The 18,077-nt window shown below is 43.6% G+C and overlaps 1 protein-coding gene across 1 annotated transcript in view; it reads left to right on the plus strand.

Annotated features, from left to right (window-relative positions):
* Nucleotides 1-14,000, plus strand: part of ntn2 (netrin 2) — a 54,892-nt gene extending 40,892 nt beyond the window's left edge. The window contains exons 4-6 of the mRNA XM_088936739.1: nucleotides 3,567-3,620; nucleotides 13,052-13,126; nucleotides 13,616-14,000. Of these exons, the coding sequence (XP_088792865.1) occupies nucleotides 3,567-3,620; nucleotides 13,052-13,126; nucleotides 13,616-13,944 (458 nt within the window). The 3' untranslated portion in view covers nucleotides 13,945-14,000. The remainder of the gene's footprint in view (nucleotides 1-3,566; nucleotides 3,621-13,051; nucleotides 13,127-13,615) is intronic.
* Nucleotides 14,001-18,077: the final 4,077 nt, after the last annotated feature.

Below are 18,077 nucleotides of genomic sequence, written 5' to 3' on the forward strand. Positions count from 1 at the left end.
AGGACAGGAGGCAGAGCTTTGCCCAAAGAGTTGTGGGAGTGTGGAGCGCACCGCTGGGTTTGGAGGGGCTGAGAGGGGGCAGTGCAGAACCCCAGGCAGAGAAACTGAGAGAGGCTTACTTGCGGGACTGTGCCACTTAGCGCTGCTTCGCTGAAGTGGGAGCAGTTGGCAGAAGTCAACTGGCACGACAGGGGGAGCCATCGGCCACTCATTGTGTGGTTTATATAATAATGAACTTTATTTTTATATAGCGCCTTTAAAAGTGGCTTCTCACAGCACTTTAGAGAATGACAAAAAAAATACACATTGAGAGGAGATGGTAGAAGGGGGTATGGTAAACGGTAGCAAAAGCAAAGGGGCACAGAGAACCAGTTCAATAAAAGGTCTTTTTTAAAAAAAGGTTTGGAGTCTGTATTTGAAAGAGCTCAGGGAAGGTGCCTCTCTGATATCTTGAGGGATCGAGTTCCAGAGCTCTGGGGTGCAGTAGGAGAAAGCCCTGTCACACACAGAGTGTAAACAGGCTGGGGGAGCAGACAGGAGACCAGAATTAGAAGAGTGAAGACTGCTAGGTGGGAAGCAGGACAATGCCGTGCAGAGCCTTATAGGTGAGCATGAGGATTTTGAAGTCGACACAAAACCTGACAGGAAGCCAGTGCAGAGACTCCAGGATAGGAGTGATGTGATCATTAGCACTAGACCTGGTCAGGATTCTGGCTGCCGAATTGTGTGGTTTCCGCCAGCCTGCCCAGCGTAGTCTCAAGGGAGCGAACATCTTGCAGAAAGAATGATATATACTGGCAAATAAACCACAGAGGTGTTTTTGTTGAGGGCTTTGTCACCAGGTGCCTGCTAGGAGCTCTCATTTCCAGCAAATGAGGTGCAGAGAGGGGCCAGAAAAAAAACCCAGTGTAAGGTAGAAAAGAGCACAGCATTTAGCTTTTGGAGTTGTTTTAACCATCTGGCCTGCTGTGCAAACAAGACTGAAGGCACACCTCGTAACACAGGAAGATTGCTGGCATGTTTTGAAAGTCCCATGTTTAATTTGGGGAGGTAGATACACAGCAATTTCCAAGAACTGCACACTCTCTTGAATCAAATACAATACAGATGCAGGGAATCTGGAGAACTCCATGTTCAATAACAACTGCTTTTGGAAGAACCAAGCAGGGCGTGTTTCAGATGACTGTGGACTCTGTCTGCAAATCACAGTAGGTCACAGTGGAGCTCTGGAAAATCATATTTGTGTGACATTGATACCTGTGCTATATGTTTATGCCGTGTTTCAGAAGATGCCAGTGGAATGTTTTGGAAAACCGAGGCTGTAACTCCTGTTAAGGGAGTTATGTTAAAGTTATTCATAATGGCAGCCTTATAATCTCGGGTGTAAAAATTCTTACTTCCTGCCTACTGTTACAGCTGTATCACTTTTTGTTCAGATTTTCACACATTTCAGCAGGAATCTCTGGTGCAGTACAGACCTGATATCTCCAAAGAGGGGATAGGTGATGCATTTCTGCAATTTAACAACGATTTCTTTTTACGAATTTGTTCTCTGCTGTTAAAAATGGGCCCCAATATCCCTTTGCTCATTGTCTTGACTATTCATTCCTGTATGTTACTGTACGTTCTTTTGGTTTCTTGAAAATTCCCTTCTTCTAAATTTTTTTTCTCGAGAGCTGTTTCTCACCTGACCCTTTTTTGGTTTCCTGCATTCATATTTACATTGTTTTCACCCCCCAAACAATCCTGGCATGTTGTCAGTTTCCCTCTGAGCCAAATTTGGATCGGCTAATGTTAGCTGAAAAATTACACTTAATCCCATAATTAATAGGAGGAATGTGTGGACTTCTAGGTCTGGTCTGCCTGCAACGTGTTACACTGTGTGTCACGTGTGTGAGTGGAGTGCGCCACTTTTTCTGTGTTGAAGGGTGGAGCTTACAAGGGTGGTGGTGGTATCTGTGGAAATCCCCTTTTTCCTGTGTTGGTCTGCCCCATACCAGGGCAGTGAGTTTACCAAGTGAAGACATCTTAACCCCTCCAGTTCCTTTGTGTGGAAGAATTGGAGAGAATCATTGTCGAGAATAGTATGGGGAGCATTGGTTCTGGAGAGCTAACTTGTAAGGCTGTGGGTTCAAATCCCAGGTGAGACATTGCTATTGCAATTGTACCCTTGAACAAGGTAATTTGCCTAAATCGTTCCAGTAAAATAGCCAGCTGTACAAATATAATTTGCTTTGGCTAAAAGTGTGAACTAAATTAGTAATTAGTTTTCTGTGTAAAGAGTACAATATTAGATAGTCTTTGGGAAAAATAAAGGTAAGACACCCATTGCAGCTTTTATGAGCTGCAGGCTCTTGTAAATTGAACTAATGAAATAGAAAAGCAAACATTTTCCATATTATTTTAACTCCCTGTGTCTGTCAGTGCAGATTTACTCAGAATACGGTAACGAGCATGAAATATTCAGCAACCAGCACTGGCAGACGCACAACAGCCTGCAGCCCAGAGTAAAGCATAACATCGCCGAGACTGCAGGGCCATGGGAGTCGTATTTCCAAGGCTGATTTTGTAAATAATTTTGAGAGATGATTGAGTATAACAATATATATTACTGTAATGGTGGACGGCCTGCAGCTCACAGGCCACATGCAGTCCTTGGAGACATAAATTAGGGTTACCAGGCCCCTCTCAATACAAACCCAGTTTTACTAAGGCTGGAGGTATATTACCCAGAAGAGATAAATTAAAGACTCTTGCACTTTTGTGTTTTGTTGTTACGGTAGGTTTGTTGTGGTCCTTGAGGTTGCGTGAGGGTCAAAGAGGTGACTGACCTGTCTTTTCATGTTAAGACCAAAACACGCAAGAAAGGTTACAAATGAGAGTAGGATATTGGGCCCATATAGCCTGTCTGTAGCTCATTGATCCCAAGATCTCATCCGGAAAGAAACCAGGATACCGGCTTCAATAACATGGCTGGGGAGCTTTTCTCAATACTTTTCTCCACCTTCTGGGTAACGCAGCATCTCAGTTTCAAATGCACTTCCAAGTAGTTTCCACTTGCGTGCTCTGGAATTCACACTGAAGAAGACTGCTCAATGCCTTTGAAGTCTTTAAACACTTGTATTTGGTCCCCTCATAATCTTCTCCACCTCAAGAAAGGTTGAGTTCTTTCAGCCCGTTGGTGAAGGACCTTCCCTCAAGCCCTGGCATGTATCTGGTTTCTCCTCTCTGGGCTGATTTGCAGACTGTTTCGTCACGTGGGCAGTACAATTGTACACAATACTTGGAAGTGAGGCCCGTTTGAATTCTGCGCTTGTCCAGCACTGCAGCAGAAGAAACAAAACATTGACCGAGCATTTCGTGCAGCGTCCTCAGAAAATCTGCAGGATTCTGCATTTTGGCCTTAAGCTTACATCTCAAAATTCCAACAGCACGTGCATGTTGGTTATGGTGGTGGAGAAGGGGGGTGTTTGGTGTTCTGTGTTGTCACTGAAGTTTCAAAAGCCTCAGCCGTGTCCTGTCGTGACTTTGTGTGCTGACGATTCTCTCCTGCTCTGCATTCACAGAGATCCCGGTAGTGAACCCCACTGCAGTGATCAGCAGCACAGAGGAACCCGCAGGTCAGTGCTTTCAGACTCCTGGCTGACGTCTCCATTACAGGCAGATCACTGAATGTCCTCCTTCTTACAAAACTCTTGAACTTTCATTGCATTACCAAGCTTCTTGTGATGCGACGAGCCATCACGTTTCTCCCTCTGCCTAGCGGTGGCTTAATTTTTCATGCATGTGGTACCTTCCCACGATGTGCACAATGTCCAAGTCCTTTACGACGCCCGTTAACATTGGGGCATAGTTAAGAAATAGTGCAAGGGTAAAATACTTCCGGGAATGTGATTTCTTTGAATTCATTGAAAGGAGACACAGTTTACATTAGGGCTTGAAAAACCCTGACTCCAAAGAGCTGCAGGAAGCTTACAGGGCGAATGGCAGTTCTGCCAGCACCATTTGTACTGTAGAAACAAATTGTGCACAGAAGATGTTCACCAATGTGTAAAATGTTGGCACAAGTTTTCACAGAGTCATTCTGAAAGCCATTGCTTTATTGCTTCAATCCATTTCTATATCACTGAGCTAGCTGATCTGCCACCAGGACAATTGCTCTTTCTGTGCCCCATTGATCTATTACTGAGTTATTAATGAAGCAGGTCGAGGGCCATTACAATGCGTGTTGATATTTTTCTTTCTGACAGCTTCATCCCCATTATGTGAAACTGGTCAATACTTACTGACACCGCATACCTGTCAGTGCAAAACTGTTGCAGTGCAGAATGTTGATTTACAATGGGGATCCTTCATATGAAAGTCTGTGTTGAAGATTCACTGCTACGCCTTAACACTGCAGCTGTAATAAAGGGTCTGTGCTGATTGAGCTGTATTAAGAAGCAGAACTAAAGGTGAAGGAGAGGTCACCTCCTTTCTGTACATAAAAAGTGAGTTATTACCAACATGGCTCAGCAGTTTATTCACTATTTTGGAAGAAGACTATGGCATTATCCAGTTGCATTTGTGATCAAACACTAATTTGCTAATTTATTTATAAATTATTGCATTCAATATGATGCAATCCAGAACTGCCTCTTCTCCCTCACCTCACATGGGGAGTTAGTGATATGGCATTGCTCCTGTTTGGTCTCCTGTTTTGAAGAAAGACGGAGCCAGTAATGTTTGCTCAATTGAAGAATATTACAGTAACTGCAATGTAAAAAACACGGCAGCTTTATCAGTCTGCAGCTCACAACTGGCAGCCCGCTGGAGCTCAGCCAGGTGTGAGCCTGGTCATTACCTGGATGGGAGAGCTAAGATTGCTGCTCAAAAAGGTGTTAGTGGGACCAGTAGGGGGCACTCCCCTTGCGGTCTGCGTGGGTCCTAATACCCCAGTATAGTGATGGGGACACTATACTGTAAAATGGCACCGTCCTTTGTATGAGACATAAAACCAAGGTCCTGACTCTCCGTCATCATTAAAAATCCCGGGACGTTTCTTAAAGAGTAGGGGTATTATCGGGTATTATCCCGTTGTCCTGGTGAAATTTGTCCCTGGCCTTTACCAACGTTGACCTACTAATAATTACCCTCTCTGAACTGGCTTCATCACTCTGTTCTCCTCCCCACTGAGAGCTGGTGTGTGGGGAGTGTACTGACGCACTGTGGTTTCTGTTGCATCATCCAGGGGAGTTCCCATTACCTGTACAGCGCTTTGAGTGGAGTGTACAGAAAAGCGCTTTAGAAGAGAAAGGAATTATTATTATCTGTACTTTTTTGGGATCCCTATGGTTCTCACCAGGATGGAAATACCATCTCTCTTTCAAAATATCAGCCTAAAAGGAGAAGACATTAGCATCATCTGTACTGTCTTCATAGTTTGCTTCCTTAAATTCACAATCAATAGGGGTGTTTTGTTTCTCTGTCTCTCATTTTATTTCTTAAATTATTTTCTGTCATGACAGCACAATGCTGCCTATGAACAGCTACTGGACAGAACAGTAACTTCATTGGAAAGAAGCTGGAGTTCCACAATGCTCTGAGAGCCCCCTCAGTAACTCTTGCACACTGCAGCAATAATACAGTCCCTCAGCCTTGTTCATCTTGCTCAGTCATGCAGCGTATTATCCAGAATGGTAGTTGCTTGCAAGTGTAACATGTTCAAATAAAACCCTAAGGCTCACATTAAATCTAAATGTCAGTCCACCTTCCAAACTGCAAATTACAAATGCCAGAATTTATTGCAGCTTATTGCTTGCTAATGTTGTCTTGCGTCTATCCAGTGGAAATCTGTCCTCAATTACTGGTTTTGCAATTTGGTTGGGTGGGGTCACTGCTTTAATTAGCCGTGGCTTTTTTAACAAGTTATGACAGAAGAGAGAGTCTTAACAGAAGCCTCACAAGAGGGCCTGAAAGGAGCGAAAAATTAAATAACAAAGTTGCAGACAGTAGGAAAGATAAAAGGCTAAAACTCATCATCAAACGACAGAGAAAAATGTCGCTTTCCCACTGAAATGTTTAAGGATAAGTAGTGATTGCAGCAGAACAGAGGATCGGGTCTGCATAACTTGTTCACCATGTTACAGAAAAAATTACCTGGAATCAGTTCAGAGAACAGCAGCTATATACATTTATGGGCTCAAGAGAATGTACAGGCTGATGGAACTTAACCTTTTTAGTCTTTAACAGAGAAGACTAAATCGGGACTTTATATAAGTATTCAGGCTCATCAAAGGCACTGACAAAGTCAAACCAGTGGCTTCAGAATAAACAGTGAGACATGAAACAGAGGACGCAAGTGGAAACTCTGTGGAAGAGCAATTCAGACAGAGCAGGAGCCGCTTCATTATCAAAAGTGTCTTGGGTGTCTGGAACCAGCTACCCAGGAACACTATTGAAGAGGATAACCCTGGCTTCTTTCAAAGAATGTCTGGATGAGATTCTTGGATCATTTAGCCGCTAACTAAATGAGCTAGATGGGTCAAATGGTGACCTCTCATTCATAGGTTCTTATGCTCCTACAGTATGTTGCTAGAGACACAGCAGGTCTAGAAACTTAGGCGGTTCATTGGAGTTTTTGTGATTGCTTGCAGACTGGGTTTGAGGGCAGGAAGGTGGATTGCAGAGGTTTGAACAGCAGCCAAGAAACCCCTGGTCTCCTTGTAGGGGATATAATTAGAGCACTGCGAGTCTGACTTCCTTGGGAATCATCTGGCTCATACAGTTACCTGCCACAGTCTTTATTTTAAACACAGGAGCTCACGGAGCCCTCCAGACTTTCAGTGGTAAATGCTACTTACTCACTCAAAATGTATTACTTTTTTTTTCTTACAGGTACAACACATTCAGTTTTACTCACTATACTTAGAGCACGTTATTACTTATCGTTCTGGATAACTTCAACTGACAAGGTCATCGTAAGGGAAAAGTCAGATTGAAATCATTTTAGCTCCTAGCAGTAAGGACTTAGTGAAGAAGCAGGGCTGAGGTGACGTGTATGTGTGTTGGGGTACCATTTGCCCCAGTCACTGATTTAAGAAAAAAAACAGTAACCAGAGCTCTTGAAGCAATTGTGGCTGTTTACACTTCTGATCAATGGACAGTTCATTCGGCTTTCCAGGTAATTGCCTGTTTGGTAAATGATGGCAAGCAGCCAGCAGGCACACCACTGGACAGCCACTGAGGTTGGGTCCTGGCTCACAGGCTCCCTCTTCTGAGATTTTACAAATTTAGACCACAGAACATTTCCGTTACAGAATGCAGGCCAAAATAAAGGTTGGAATGGACCCTATGCGGGAGTCGGTGGCAATGTACAAACAGGATCAGGGAAAGCGAGGCGTACTTAACCAATTTGTAGAACTAGGAATCATAGTCTTGGATGAGGCACAGGTCAGGAAGCCAGGGGTTCGGAAGATAAGCAGCAATCAGGTGATGTCTGGGAGAAGAACTACTGTAGGAGCTCCACTGGTAAACCCAATACCGAGCACCGTGGTGACGGTAAAGAGCCCTCAAGCATTGTTGGAACTCAGAGGTGTGGTGACAACCGAGAGTTGTGATTGGATGATTATTTAATGTGTTGGCATTTGTGGGAACTGGATGGGGCTGGTCTCTGATTATGTATGGCCGTGACAATTTCAACATGACCTTAAGTCACACAGTGCCTCAAAATAGGACAGATCTGTGTAGCTGGTTTTAAGATTAGAGTACAAATAATTGCCCCTTTTGTAATTGTACTTTTTGAACACATGACAAGGCAACCCCTCCTGTCAATGTTTGCTGTCCATTTTTCAGGCAGTTTGGAGAGAGACGACAGCAGCGAATCAGTACATTAGCAGTCCTGGGACTTATGATCATAATTTTTTAAAGCCTTCACCTGTCACAGCACTAGTGAACTATCCATTGATAATTTGTACTCTTACTTCATTAAGCAGAATAGAAAGCAGGATCAAGACCATTGAAACTCCTGTTTCAGCATCAGCTGTCAGTGTCAAACCCGTATTCACTCATCAGCTGCCCTAGGAGAGCTGGAATAGGTGTTGTCAGGCCTGTCACGTGGTGCTGAGCTGCTGTTTGAAACATTTACACTGGAGCTGATGAGCCATTAAGAGGGATAGATGCAACTGTGACATAGGCAGTGCTACAGATGAATGGCCAGCTTGGGTCATTGATCTGCAGAAAGTAGATGATCCCACAGGTGCTTGGACAGTTTTGTAAGCTATAGTTGGACCCCTACCAGAAACCATTTACTCAATCTGAACCCCCCCCCCCCACCCCCACCAACACATACCTCATTAACCCATCTGTGAACTGAGAAGGGGCACATTTAGAAAGAAACATTAATTGACCTGGATCTCCAGCCTCGGTCATTTCCTCCGAAAAAGCTTTGCCCCCTCCTTCCAGTCCCTCAGTGTAAGTTTTGAGGCCGTACAGTCAGCCTTTCCATCATTGCTCTCAATTTTACCCGTTACATCACACTCATTTTTTTGGTTTCTAGACATTAACCACTTGCCTTTTCCAGTCACTCGGCACTAACGGTTTTTGTAAACCCAATTTTACTAATGCTAGAGATATTTTCACAGCACTTTACCCATAAGACATACTTAAATAAATGAAGGACGCTTGTGGTTTCGCAATGTTTTCTTGTTGCTGGAGGTTTGTTGTGGCCCTTGAGGTTGCATGAGGGCTGCAGATGTGATCCTTCTGTCTGTTTAGGTTGCCCAGCACTGCAGTAAAAGGAAAGAAACGGTGACCAGACTTTCTGAGCTTTGTATGTAGGTTTGCATCTCCCCATTTCCATGACAGCAAAAGTGTGGGGGCAGGTTAGCGCTTCATGCAGTTGTACCCCTGATATCACCAGGCCGTTCCAAAAGAGCTCAGGGTTCCAGTGTCAAAAACTCTTTCCAGGATAGCTGAGAGGTTTAGTGCCTGGGCTTAATCCTGTTCTACCTGGGTGTTCGCTGATGTCGTGAGCCCCACGACAGTCGCAGCAGGTTTCTAGACTCCTCACCACTTAAGCTTTCCTGTCGCTCGTCGCTAAACGTCTTGCCCATAAACTCCCCCCCGTCTCGCCCTCCTGGCCAGCCCCCCTGCCATCACAGAATCCCAGAACGCCGCGTTGCCTCCTCAACCCTCAACCCACAAGGCCCTGGAGTTCCAGATGCCATCTCTGTAAACACTAGGCCCTGCTGCAGGAGTGTCACAGAGGCCGTGCAGGAACACACAGTCCGGGCAAGCGATTCCGCGTTTGGCGTAGAATTCTCCCCCCCCCACCACCACCATCACCAGCCTTCATCGTCTCTGTGCCTGGCTGACAATCAAGGTCTTCCCTTTCTATTTTTCTAGCAGGTCCTCAGGGTGCTACTCCGGGTCTTGTGCCGAAGTGGCGTTCAAGCTGCCCTCACAGATTTATTGAAAGCTGCACAGAGGCTGTTGCAAAGCAGCTGGTCCAGTCACTCTCTGGTTACCACTAATAAAACTACAGCTCTCTGATATCCAGCCAAGTCCCCCTGACATTTTTATAGATTTTCTTCCCCCGTTTTTTTTGCTTTCAGAAATCAACACTTAAATGAGTAATACCGTTCGACTGCACGCGACGAGAAAATATATATAGATTTTTTTTTTTTACCTGTGGAAAAAAATTTAAAAAGGAGGAAACCTTATTCCTGCTGGCTGCTGCTTTTATGCCATTGCATTTGAAAGCGAAAATACCTCTTTCCCTACCCAGTTTTGTACAATTTCATTCAAAGCAGGAATCTGTTGCTCATTCACGCAGTTTTCATCGTGAAATTAATTAGCATTTCCCATTGGAGATTTGAATAAGACCTAAAAGGTTTTTTTTTTAAATGAATCATCGTGTAATGTGTTGATTCTTTCAGTAACTCCAGTGATGTGTTACTTTGCTGGCAGCACTCCCACATTCCAAACACATTTGTTCTTAAACATCTTTAATACTAATATTAAATACGAGTCAAATTATTTGTTGGCTTTTATGCAGTTGTCCGGACAGACGCTGTGCGAAAACGATGTTCTTGCGTCTGGGGGAGATCAAAATGAACTCAGGCCTGCTCCGTCAGGAACGTGCACTTACAGAATTTCCACTTAAGATCATTATTTATCTAATCTGGCTTTCTTACAGAATCGCCACATCTCCTGTACACTGGGTCTACCAGTACATAGAAGTTGAGCTTAATCAGCAGAGCTTAATTCCTCCCTCCCCAGTGAATAACAGGCTTGTCCTGTCTGTTGTCAGGAATGAGGCCCCAGGTCCTTTCTGTGCGGCAGATTCATCAGTGTTCTGGAGCGCAGAGCAGCTGTACTTTCTGGGCCCATTGGAGGAAGAAAAGCAGAAATCCTTCCATGCAATATTCCATAAGCCCTTTTCCCCATGCAACGCAGCACACAGCATTAAAATATGATTTGTTGAAGGCTATTTTTCACCCTTGCGCCACAGCCAAACCTAACATTTCCTCCGCCCCCCCCCCCCCCCACCTCAGCAGAGACCTACACAACTGGCAAAAGAAAGCAGGTGCTTATCCGGACAGACAGCGCACGTGGGTGGGGGCTGAGTGACCCCACCTACCCCCAATTGCCCCCCCCCACATACACACACCACAACCTCTGCTTAGCTTTCCTTTACCAGGACGGCAGCCATGTCATAATATAAAATATTGCTGAGTCCTCAAGAAATACATTAAAAATAACATGCTTTCTTGGGTTCCTCTGGCATATTTGGTCTTTATGAAGACCATTGAAGAGCTACTGAAAAATATAGACTGTGGTTGCTTTAAACCTCTTTCCAGAGACTGGTGTGAGGTCCGCATGACAGCTAGCACCAACTAGAGGAGTGTTCCTTCTCTCAACGCTACTAGACTTCAGGAGTCGCTGTGTTCTGGAAAGCTAAGAATGACCTGGCCATCCCATCCCAGCCCCATGCTTCGCGAATTTCAGTCGGCTAGCGACAGCACTGGTGCATTTACTCAGTAGCTCAGCGCTTGTTTTTTTGAATGAAGGTAAACCACACCTCTGAAATTGCAGGACGAAGGGCAAGCTTTTTAATGACGTACAGGGTAAACGCAAGAGCTGTTTTCCTTGTTAGGGAACATGAACTGAGTTAGCATGGGGGGTGAATACCGGCAGTTTATTACCATGGCTCAAAAGCTTGACATGAATTCATTTAAATCATGTATCATTCAGTTAAGCTTGCATTCATTTAAATTCATTCTTCTTCTTTTCTGACTTTAAAAGCTAATAGCTGTGTGATTATATTTGATAAATAAAGCGACAGAACCCCAGCTGGCTGGTAGTGATGTGTAGAGCCGATGTTAAGGAGTGCATATGATCGCAGGGAAAGCAAAAGGTTATCCAATGGCTGTTACTGAAGAGTTGCCCGGAAGCCCAGTGCTAGTGTTCCTTTCAGAACGCCAGCCCTGGCAATGGACACCAGTTCTGGCAGGCTCAGAGAGCCTCCTGCATACACTGTTTGAACTACACGGAGCAAGAAAAGACTGGTGTCTTAGCTCGGTGTTTTATTTAAAAGGAGTGCCAAACAATGTTGTTTCAATTTGGAGTGCTGTGTTTTTTTTTTATTCTCGATTTATATAAGTGCAGGTATTGATAGATCTTATCCCTGGAGGTCATATTCCGAGTGATTCAGTTTATTAAAAGGATTGGCTCCTTTCCTCTCTGTGATGATGTTTTTGATGTCTTTGTTAAATGCTTCGTCACCCCCGGTAAGCCCGCGCCCCAAAGAGATGACCTGTTGAGTTGAAATGCTTCAGGGAGGGAAAAAAGCTGAACAACACAACGATATTAAAATTAAAACCCCAAAGGTTTTTGCAGGGATGTCACGAGTGAGTGCTAAAACAAACATTTGGAAAATAACACACAAGCTCCATGACTCTGTTGTTATCATACTACACTAATACCTCTTTGTCTGGGGGATTTCATTTCTGAACACATAAATCTTTCGTGACTGTTGCAGATTAAAACATCAAATGAATGTGCCAATACAAAGACACAGCTTCTCCCAATTTCAGGTGTTGATTCTGATGTTAGGAAAAAAAAATCACATTGAGTCGATTCTTTCCTGAGCGTCTAATGAACATTTTGTTTGATTTAATGAGTACTTGAGCATTTTGACATTCTCAGACAACTCTCTTGTGAAAGCTCTGCATCCCTGGAGCAAGGAACATTATTGCGCTTGCAATGAGAGTATTTGGAATGCAGTGCCTTGGCTCACATCAGTACACCATAGAGTGTTCAGTGCAACCACCTTCTGATGTCCTTGTTGGATTGTAGGTGTAGAAGATGGACTCTGGCGATGTTTGCGTCAGTCTGGTTGTCGATGGCAACATCTTCCCCATGGTCCTATTTACTGTATATGTGCGCTAAATACCATCACCATTTTTCATGATTAGCTTCTTTAGAATAGACCAGACCTTCATTACAAAGCCTGACTGTTATTTATCCTAATACAAAAAAAAATCAGCAACTGGTGAAGGACTGTCAGTGGGAACTTTTTACCCAATTTGCAACCACAGCGTGATAGGCCAGTCTGAGAGAAACGTGGATCCATATCTCCTGAAATTAGGATGGAGAGTTCCATAGTGAAGTCAAAAAAAAAAGGGAGCTGACAGAATCTGAGGGGTTTATCTTGTTGTTGTTAAACTTAGGAGTCTCACCACTGATATTATCGTCTGCTAATGAAGCTGTCAAAGTTGTTCCTTCCCGTCTTCCAGTCTGCGAGTAGTAACTGGTTGTAGTAACTCAGACACTAGTGGGTCTACGAGATGTACCAGCGTTTGGTGTAGCACAGTTCTGTGGGCCAACATTGTGTTGTGTTGTGTATTTTACAGTGAATGTATGAAGCAATTTTAACTATAGGGCTAAAAAATGTCACTTTTCATGTTGTGGAAACCTGGTTCCTGCCAGATGAGGTCCCATACCACTGGCAAAGTTTTCAAGGAGATCGACTGACTTAAACACTCTTTCTTGGTCTGCTTGTCCACAGATTGCGAATCATACTGCAAACCAGTGAAAGGAAACCTGAAGATCAATATGAAAAAATACTGCAAGAAGGACTATGGTGAGAGAACGACAACCTTGAGAACGTGTGTTTTGTATTAGGTTCCAAAAGCAGCAACTTTATGCACAAATAGTCCCATTGGGTAGACCTTGCAAATTCTTGGTAACAGTCATTGGTGCAACTGCCTTTGTCCTCCAGACCATTTTAGCGTCTGGCTTCTGGCACCCTGATGAAGTGGAATTTGTTTACCATGAACAGAAAAGTCATTTTATGAAGTTCTTTTTTCATTCCTTTCTTCTTTTAGATATTCCCATTCGATATAAAGAAGATGTATTTGGGCAGGGGGTAGCAAAATACTCAGAGCAAAGTTCATTGCAAAACAGAAGAGGGAAACCAATGTCTATAGATAGTAATTTAACCAGCTACTTTAGGAACTTCCTCAAAACCCAATGCCAGCCTAAGACTGGGCACTGCTCTGGGTGTATAGGTCGGGCCAAGTCATTTTAATCCAGCTTCCTCTCCCTTGTTCTCCATCTTTACCGCTCACAGCGGTCCAGGTAAATGTCCTGGACATGGAGACAGTGGGTGACTGGGCCAAGTTCTCCGTCAACATAGTTTCGGTCTACAAGAGTCGGGGGGAGCCCCTCAAGAGAGGCGACCACTTCCTGTGGATCCACATGAAGGACCTGGCCTGCAAGTGCCCCAAGATCCAGATGAGCAAGAGGTACCTGGTGATGGGCACCAGCGAGGGCGGAGCCGAGCGGGCAGGGCTGCTGGCCGACAAGAACAGCCTGGTCATCCAGTGGAGGGACGTTTGGACACGGAGGCTCCGCAAATTCCAGCGCAAGGAAAAGAAGGGCAAGTGCAACAAGGCATGATGGGACAGCGCGTCCTCCCTGGTTCCCTTTCGTGCCAAAACAGGAAGACAATGGTGATTCGGGGAGCTCACCTACATGAGACTGCATGTGTCTTGCCATTAAGGACCACTTTGTATATTGCAATTTTTCCTTTTTTTTTTGAGCGCGATTTTTTTTTTTAACGATTGGTCTGCCTTGAAAAGGGACCGTTAAAAAGGGTACGTTGCGAAAACCAGAGCTGTTCCCATCCTTCCTGACAACGACAGCAGAAAACGTCCACTTTTCTGTACAGACTTTTCTCTCTCCTGATTCGTAAAGTATATATGTATATATATTGCTTGTGGTTTGGTTGTCCGCGGTCAAGAAAACGAAAGAAAAGCATTGCAGTGAGTAGTTCGCCAAGGGAGGCTGTAAAATCAGTCTTGGTAAGACTTGCTTGGACCCATTGTTCACATTTCTCCTCCTTCTGTTGGGGAGAGCTGGTAATGCCACCGTCTACGTTGATACCCGTTTGTGAATGCGGATGTCGGGATAGAATGAGAGGGCTGGAGGGGAAATGGTTTTGACTTGTTTTTACACGGAATCACACTGCGCTGTTGCATCAGAAATTAGTCCTGTTGCGCAAGTAGTCCCATTCTGTAGACTAATGGACAGTTGGGGAAGGAGGCTTAGAGAAGGATCTTGGACTGAACGTCCTTGCAAAGAGCAAAGGCACGGTCTCTCACTTTTCAGACAAGCGCACCAGGGAAATGTCATGAATGTAACACTTAATGATCCCAGTGGCCTGGAGTGCTTGTGCAGGGCCCTTCCCATGAGCCCGTGTGGTTCCCTCCTTTGATCGAACCACCTTGTTAAAATGGATTCCAACCTGTTGCAGATCCAAGGATCTGAACTCTAACAACATGAGTCGGCCTTGCTGGTCCCACAGCTTCCTCTTCGCTATGAACTCAGTGTTTCATTTCGCTGTCATTGCCGACAGCACCCTCATCCCTTCAGCACTGGAAACCCTGCACATCTGTATAACTCCATCCCTTCCTTTGATTTCCTTTTATTGGTTGCTTTTCATCCTTACTTTCACCTGGCCCAGAAAACTGCGGCATCTGCTTCTGGGTTGTGCGGCACTTTTCAGGGGTATTTTGTTAGGTTCTGTGTGTGTTAAGGGTGTAAAGCCCCACTTTCAAACCACCCATTCATTCATCCCTGATCGGAAAGCTGAGTATTCTCAGCAAGGGTCAGAACAGCTTGGAGCCCTTCCAGGTAGCACACCTCACACCAATATGCTTCCTGCAGCCTAACCAAGGAAAACAAGTTATAATATTCTCGTTAGGAAAGTTCTCTCTTGCAGGACTTCAGGCAGTTTTGGCTCAACCCCACTTGTCCAAACCCACTTTTGGTTATAACCTTAACAGGCATCTGACAGAACATAAGTTGCAATAGGCTGGTTGTTCGAACAAACTCTAAACAGAAGTTTCGAAACTCCAGGAAATGAGCTGCCGATCTGTCATCTGTGTATAAGCCCTTGTAAATTAAGCCATTTTGGAGAAATGCTTACAAATGATTTTTCTTAAATGTGAGACGGAGGACAAGAATCTGCAGAATGTAAATCTGGCCTTGTTTGTGGCAGAGTTTAAGAATGGCTTTGCTGCATGCTTACACGTTATGCTGGTTGCATGTTTTACCTTGCTGTCCTATTGGGCATTTTTATTGGAATGTAAAGTTTTCTTCTAAAACTGGGAAACAGCTCATAGAGAGTTAGAAGCTCAGCTTCGTCAGTTCTTTAAAACACAGACAGAAACAGCGCAGAGCAATAAAGGCATTTAATCCGAGTCCTCTCCCCTATAGGGACTTGAAGCTGTTGGCATGTGCTCATATTTTACCTGAAAGAAGAAAAAAAAACTGTTTTGCAGAGAAGCTGAGTTTAAAAATTCAATTCTGAAATAAAATTTAAGACGGTGCCAAACTGGACACCTCGAAAGTACTCTTTAAACTTTGAAGTCACTGGCTGTTTTATTTTCAGAGGTAATTAAAACCTCAGTTTTTTTTTTAAAAGAATGTACAAAAACTGCAAGTACAGTTGTTCTGCAATACTCTGCTTTTGTCGTGTCTATACAATTCAGTTTGTGCTATTAGTTTACTATTTTGGCAATGGTACTCTGTTTAGTTTGTACATTTTCCAGGCCCTCCACAAACACATTTTTACGAAAATGTCAGACCTCTGTTCCCATTCTTAACAGAAGCGCATATAGAAATGAGCGGGCCCTAGTCATCTAAACCTGTGTCTTGTTTTTATTTCCTTAAGAATGTATAAAGAAAACAACTGCGAGATAATGCAATATTAAATCAGATTATAACATTAAGCAAAGCACGGTTAAGCAGTTGGACAGCCCTCAGATACATTCCTATGTGCAAGTCATTTTTATACCGTTAAGAATGTTGGTGAGAAGGCCGATATCTTGTCTAACTTGTAAAAGTTGTTCTTCTTCCTGCTGCCAGGCAGTGTGGTTCAGACATTGGTCAGAACTGTAGGTTGTCTCGCCAAGTATATATTTTTTTCTGAATCTAATGTTTGAAAGGGGTGTTCATTAGTTTTTCCAGCATCTCGAAAGATACAACTTCGTACCCTTTCTCCAGTCATTCTGTATGTTTAAATATTTATGCTGGTCTACTGAATAAAAGTATAAGGCAGTGTATATATATATAATATCCAGCTTATCCATAGAATTATTTACCAGTGCATAAATCTTTGGAACTGGCATGAAATCTGACCCTCTTTATCTTTACCAGTTTGCAGTCAAGCCAAAACAATTTGGAAAACAAAATCTCCCCGGCCTTTTCATAGTATAGAGCAGCAATTTGGCAGCAGCACATGAACCACAGCCACTTGAAAAATATTAGTCATTTTATTTTTTATTGAAAATGGCATTATGTGAGGAGATACATTTTCCTCATGCAGTGCAGAATCAAATGCTAGGATATTTTTGTGTGGGCCATATTGCCAAAAGCTCCTGTCCTATTGCAATGAGTGCTCTGCACAGATATTTAATACAAACTCTTTCTATCCTGGGCTGTGTCATTACCTGACTGTGAGTGGGACTGTTCAACTGACCAAACAGCCTATCCTCTGCTTGCCCTGCAGTTTTGGCCTCAGCTGAGCTGCTGCAGGGTGTTGCGATGACATCAGCGTGCAAAGAGTTGCTCCTCCATTCAGACCTAACTCACCTGTAGGGCACTGTGGAGCTCACAATGTGTCAGTGTGTCAGACAGAAATCAGTTGTGTCTTGTTCCTAGAATGTTAGGCCAATATCATTGTCAAAGAAAATGCTTTGCATGCTGATCTGTTCAAGGAGATATACAGAAGCTGTTTACTTTGTTGTAGTCACCAAGTTGACTTACATTCAGCAAGACAGAAGGGCCACTCACTCTCCTTTGTTTTGAGGTTTTTCTGTGAATTTGTCCTGTTTTTGGACTTGGAGACAAAAATTCCAACTTTGCAATCTTGAACTGTATGCCTGTACAAGAGTTAAAATGGCTGGAATTTTTTCTAGGACCTTGTTATGAGAGCATATACAAGTTACAAATGAGAAGAAGCCATTCAGCCCATGTAGCCCATTTGGTAGTTAGTAGCTAATTGATCCAAGGATCTCATCCAACCTTTTCTTGAAAGATGCCAACGTATCAGCTTCAACAACACTGTTTCTAGTTTCTAGTTTCCCACACCCCCAACACTCTCACAACCCCTCCGAGCCCAGAATAATGTAGTCACCATTGGGTTTGATGGCTTATGAGAACATCACCATGAATAAGGGCCATTTTATAGCTTCATCTTTTCCTTCAACTTTATACCCAAAAACACATTTATGAATGCACTAGAAATTTTATTATTGAGAACACTGAGCCGTGTGCTATACCAACCTTAGAGTATAAGGTGGAATAGTTTCTTTGCACTGTGCTTTGGGCTTGAATAGTTCTGTGTTTATTGACACACCTTTCTTTAAACCATAATTGCTGATGTTTAAGCAATCTCCATGTCCTTACCAAGTAAAGAATATTCAAAACTGGTGGTTTTACAAGTACAGTAGTTTTGCTTTTGCACAAATCACTAAAATTATAAACACTGCATTTTTTTTAAATTCACATCACATACACGGGGATAT

This window comes from Atractosteus spatula, chromosome 18 (assembly GCF_055471065.1).
Source record: "Atractosteus spatula isolate fAtrSpa1 chromosome 18, fAtrSpa1.hap1, whole genome shotgun sequence".
NCBI lineage: Eukaryota > Metazoa > Chordata > Actinopteri > Semionotiformes > Lepisosteidae > Atractosteus > Atractosteus spatula.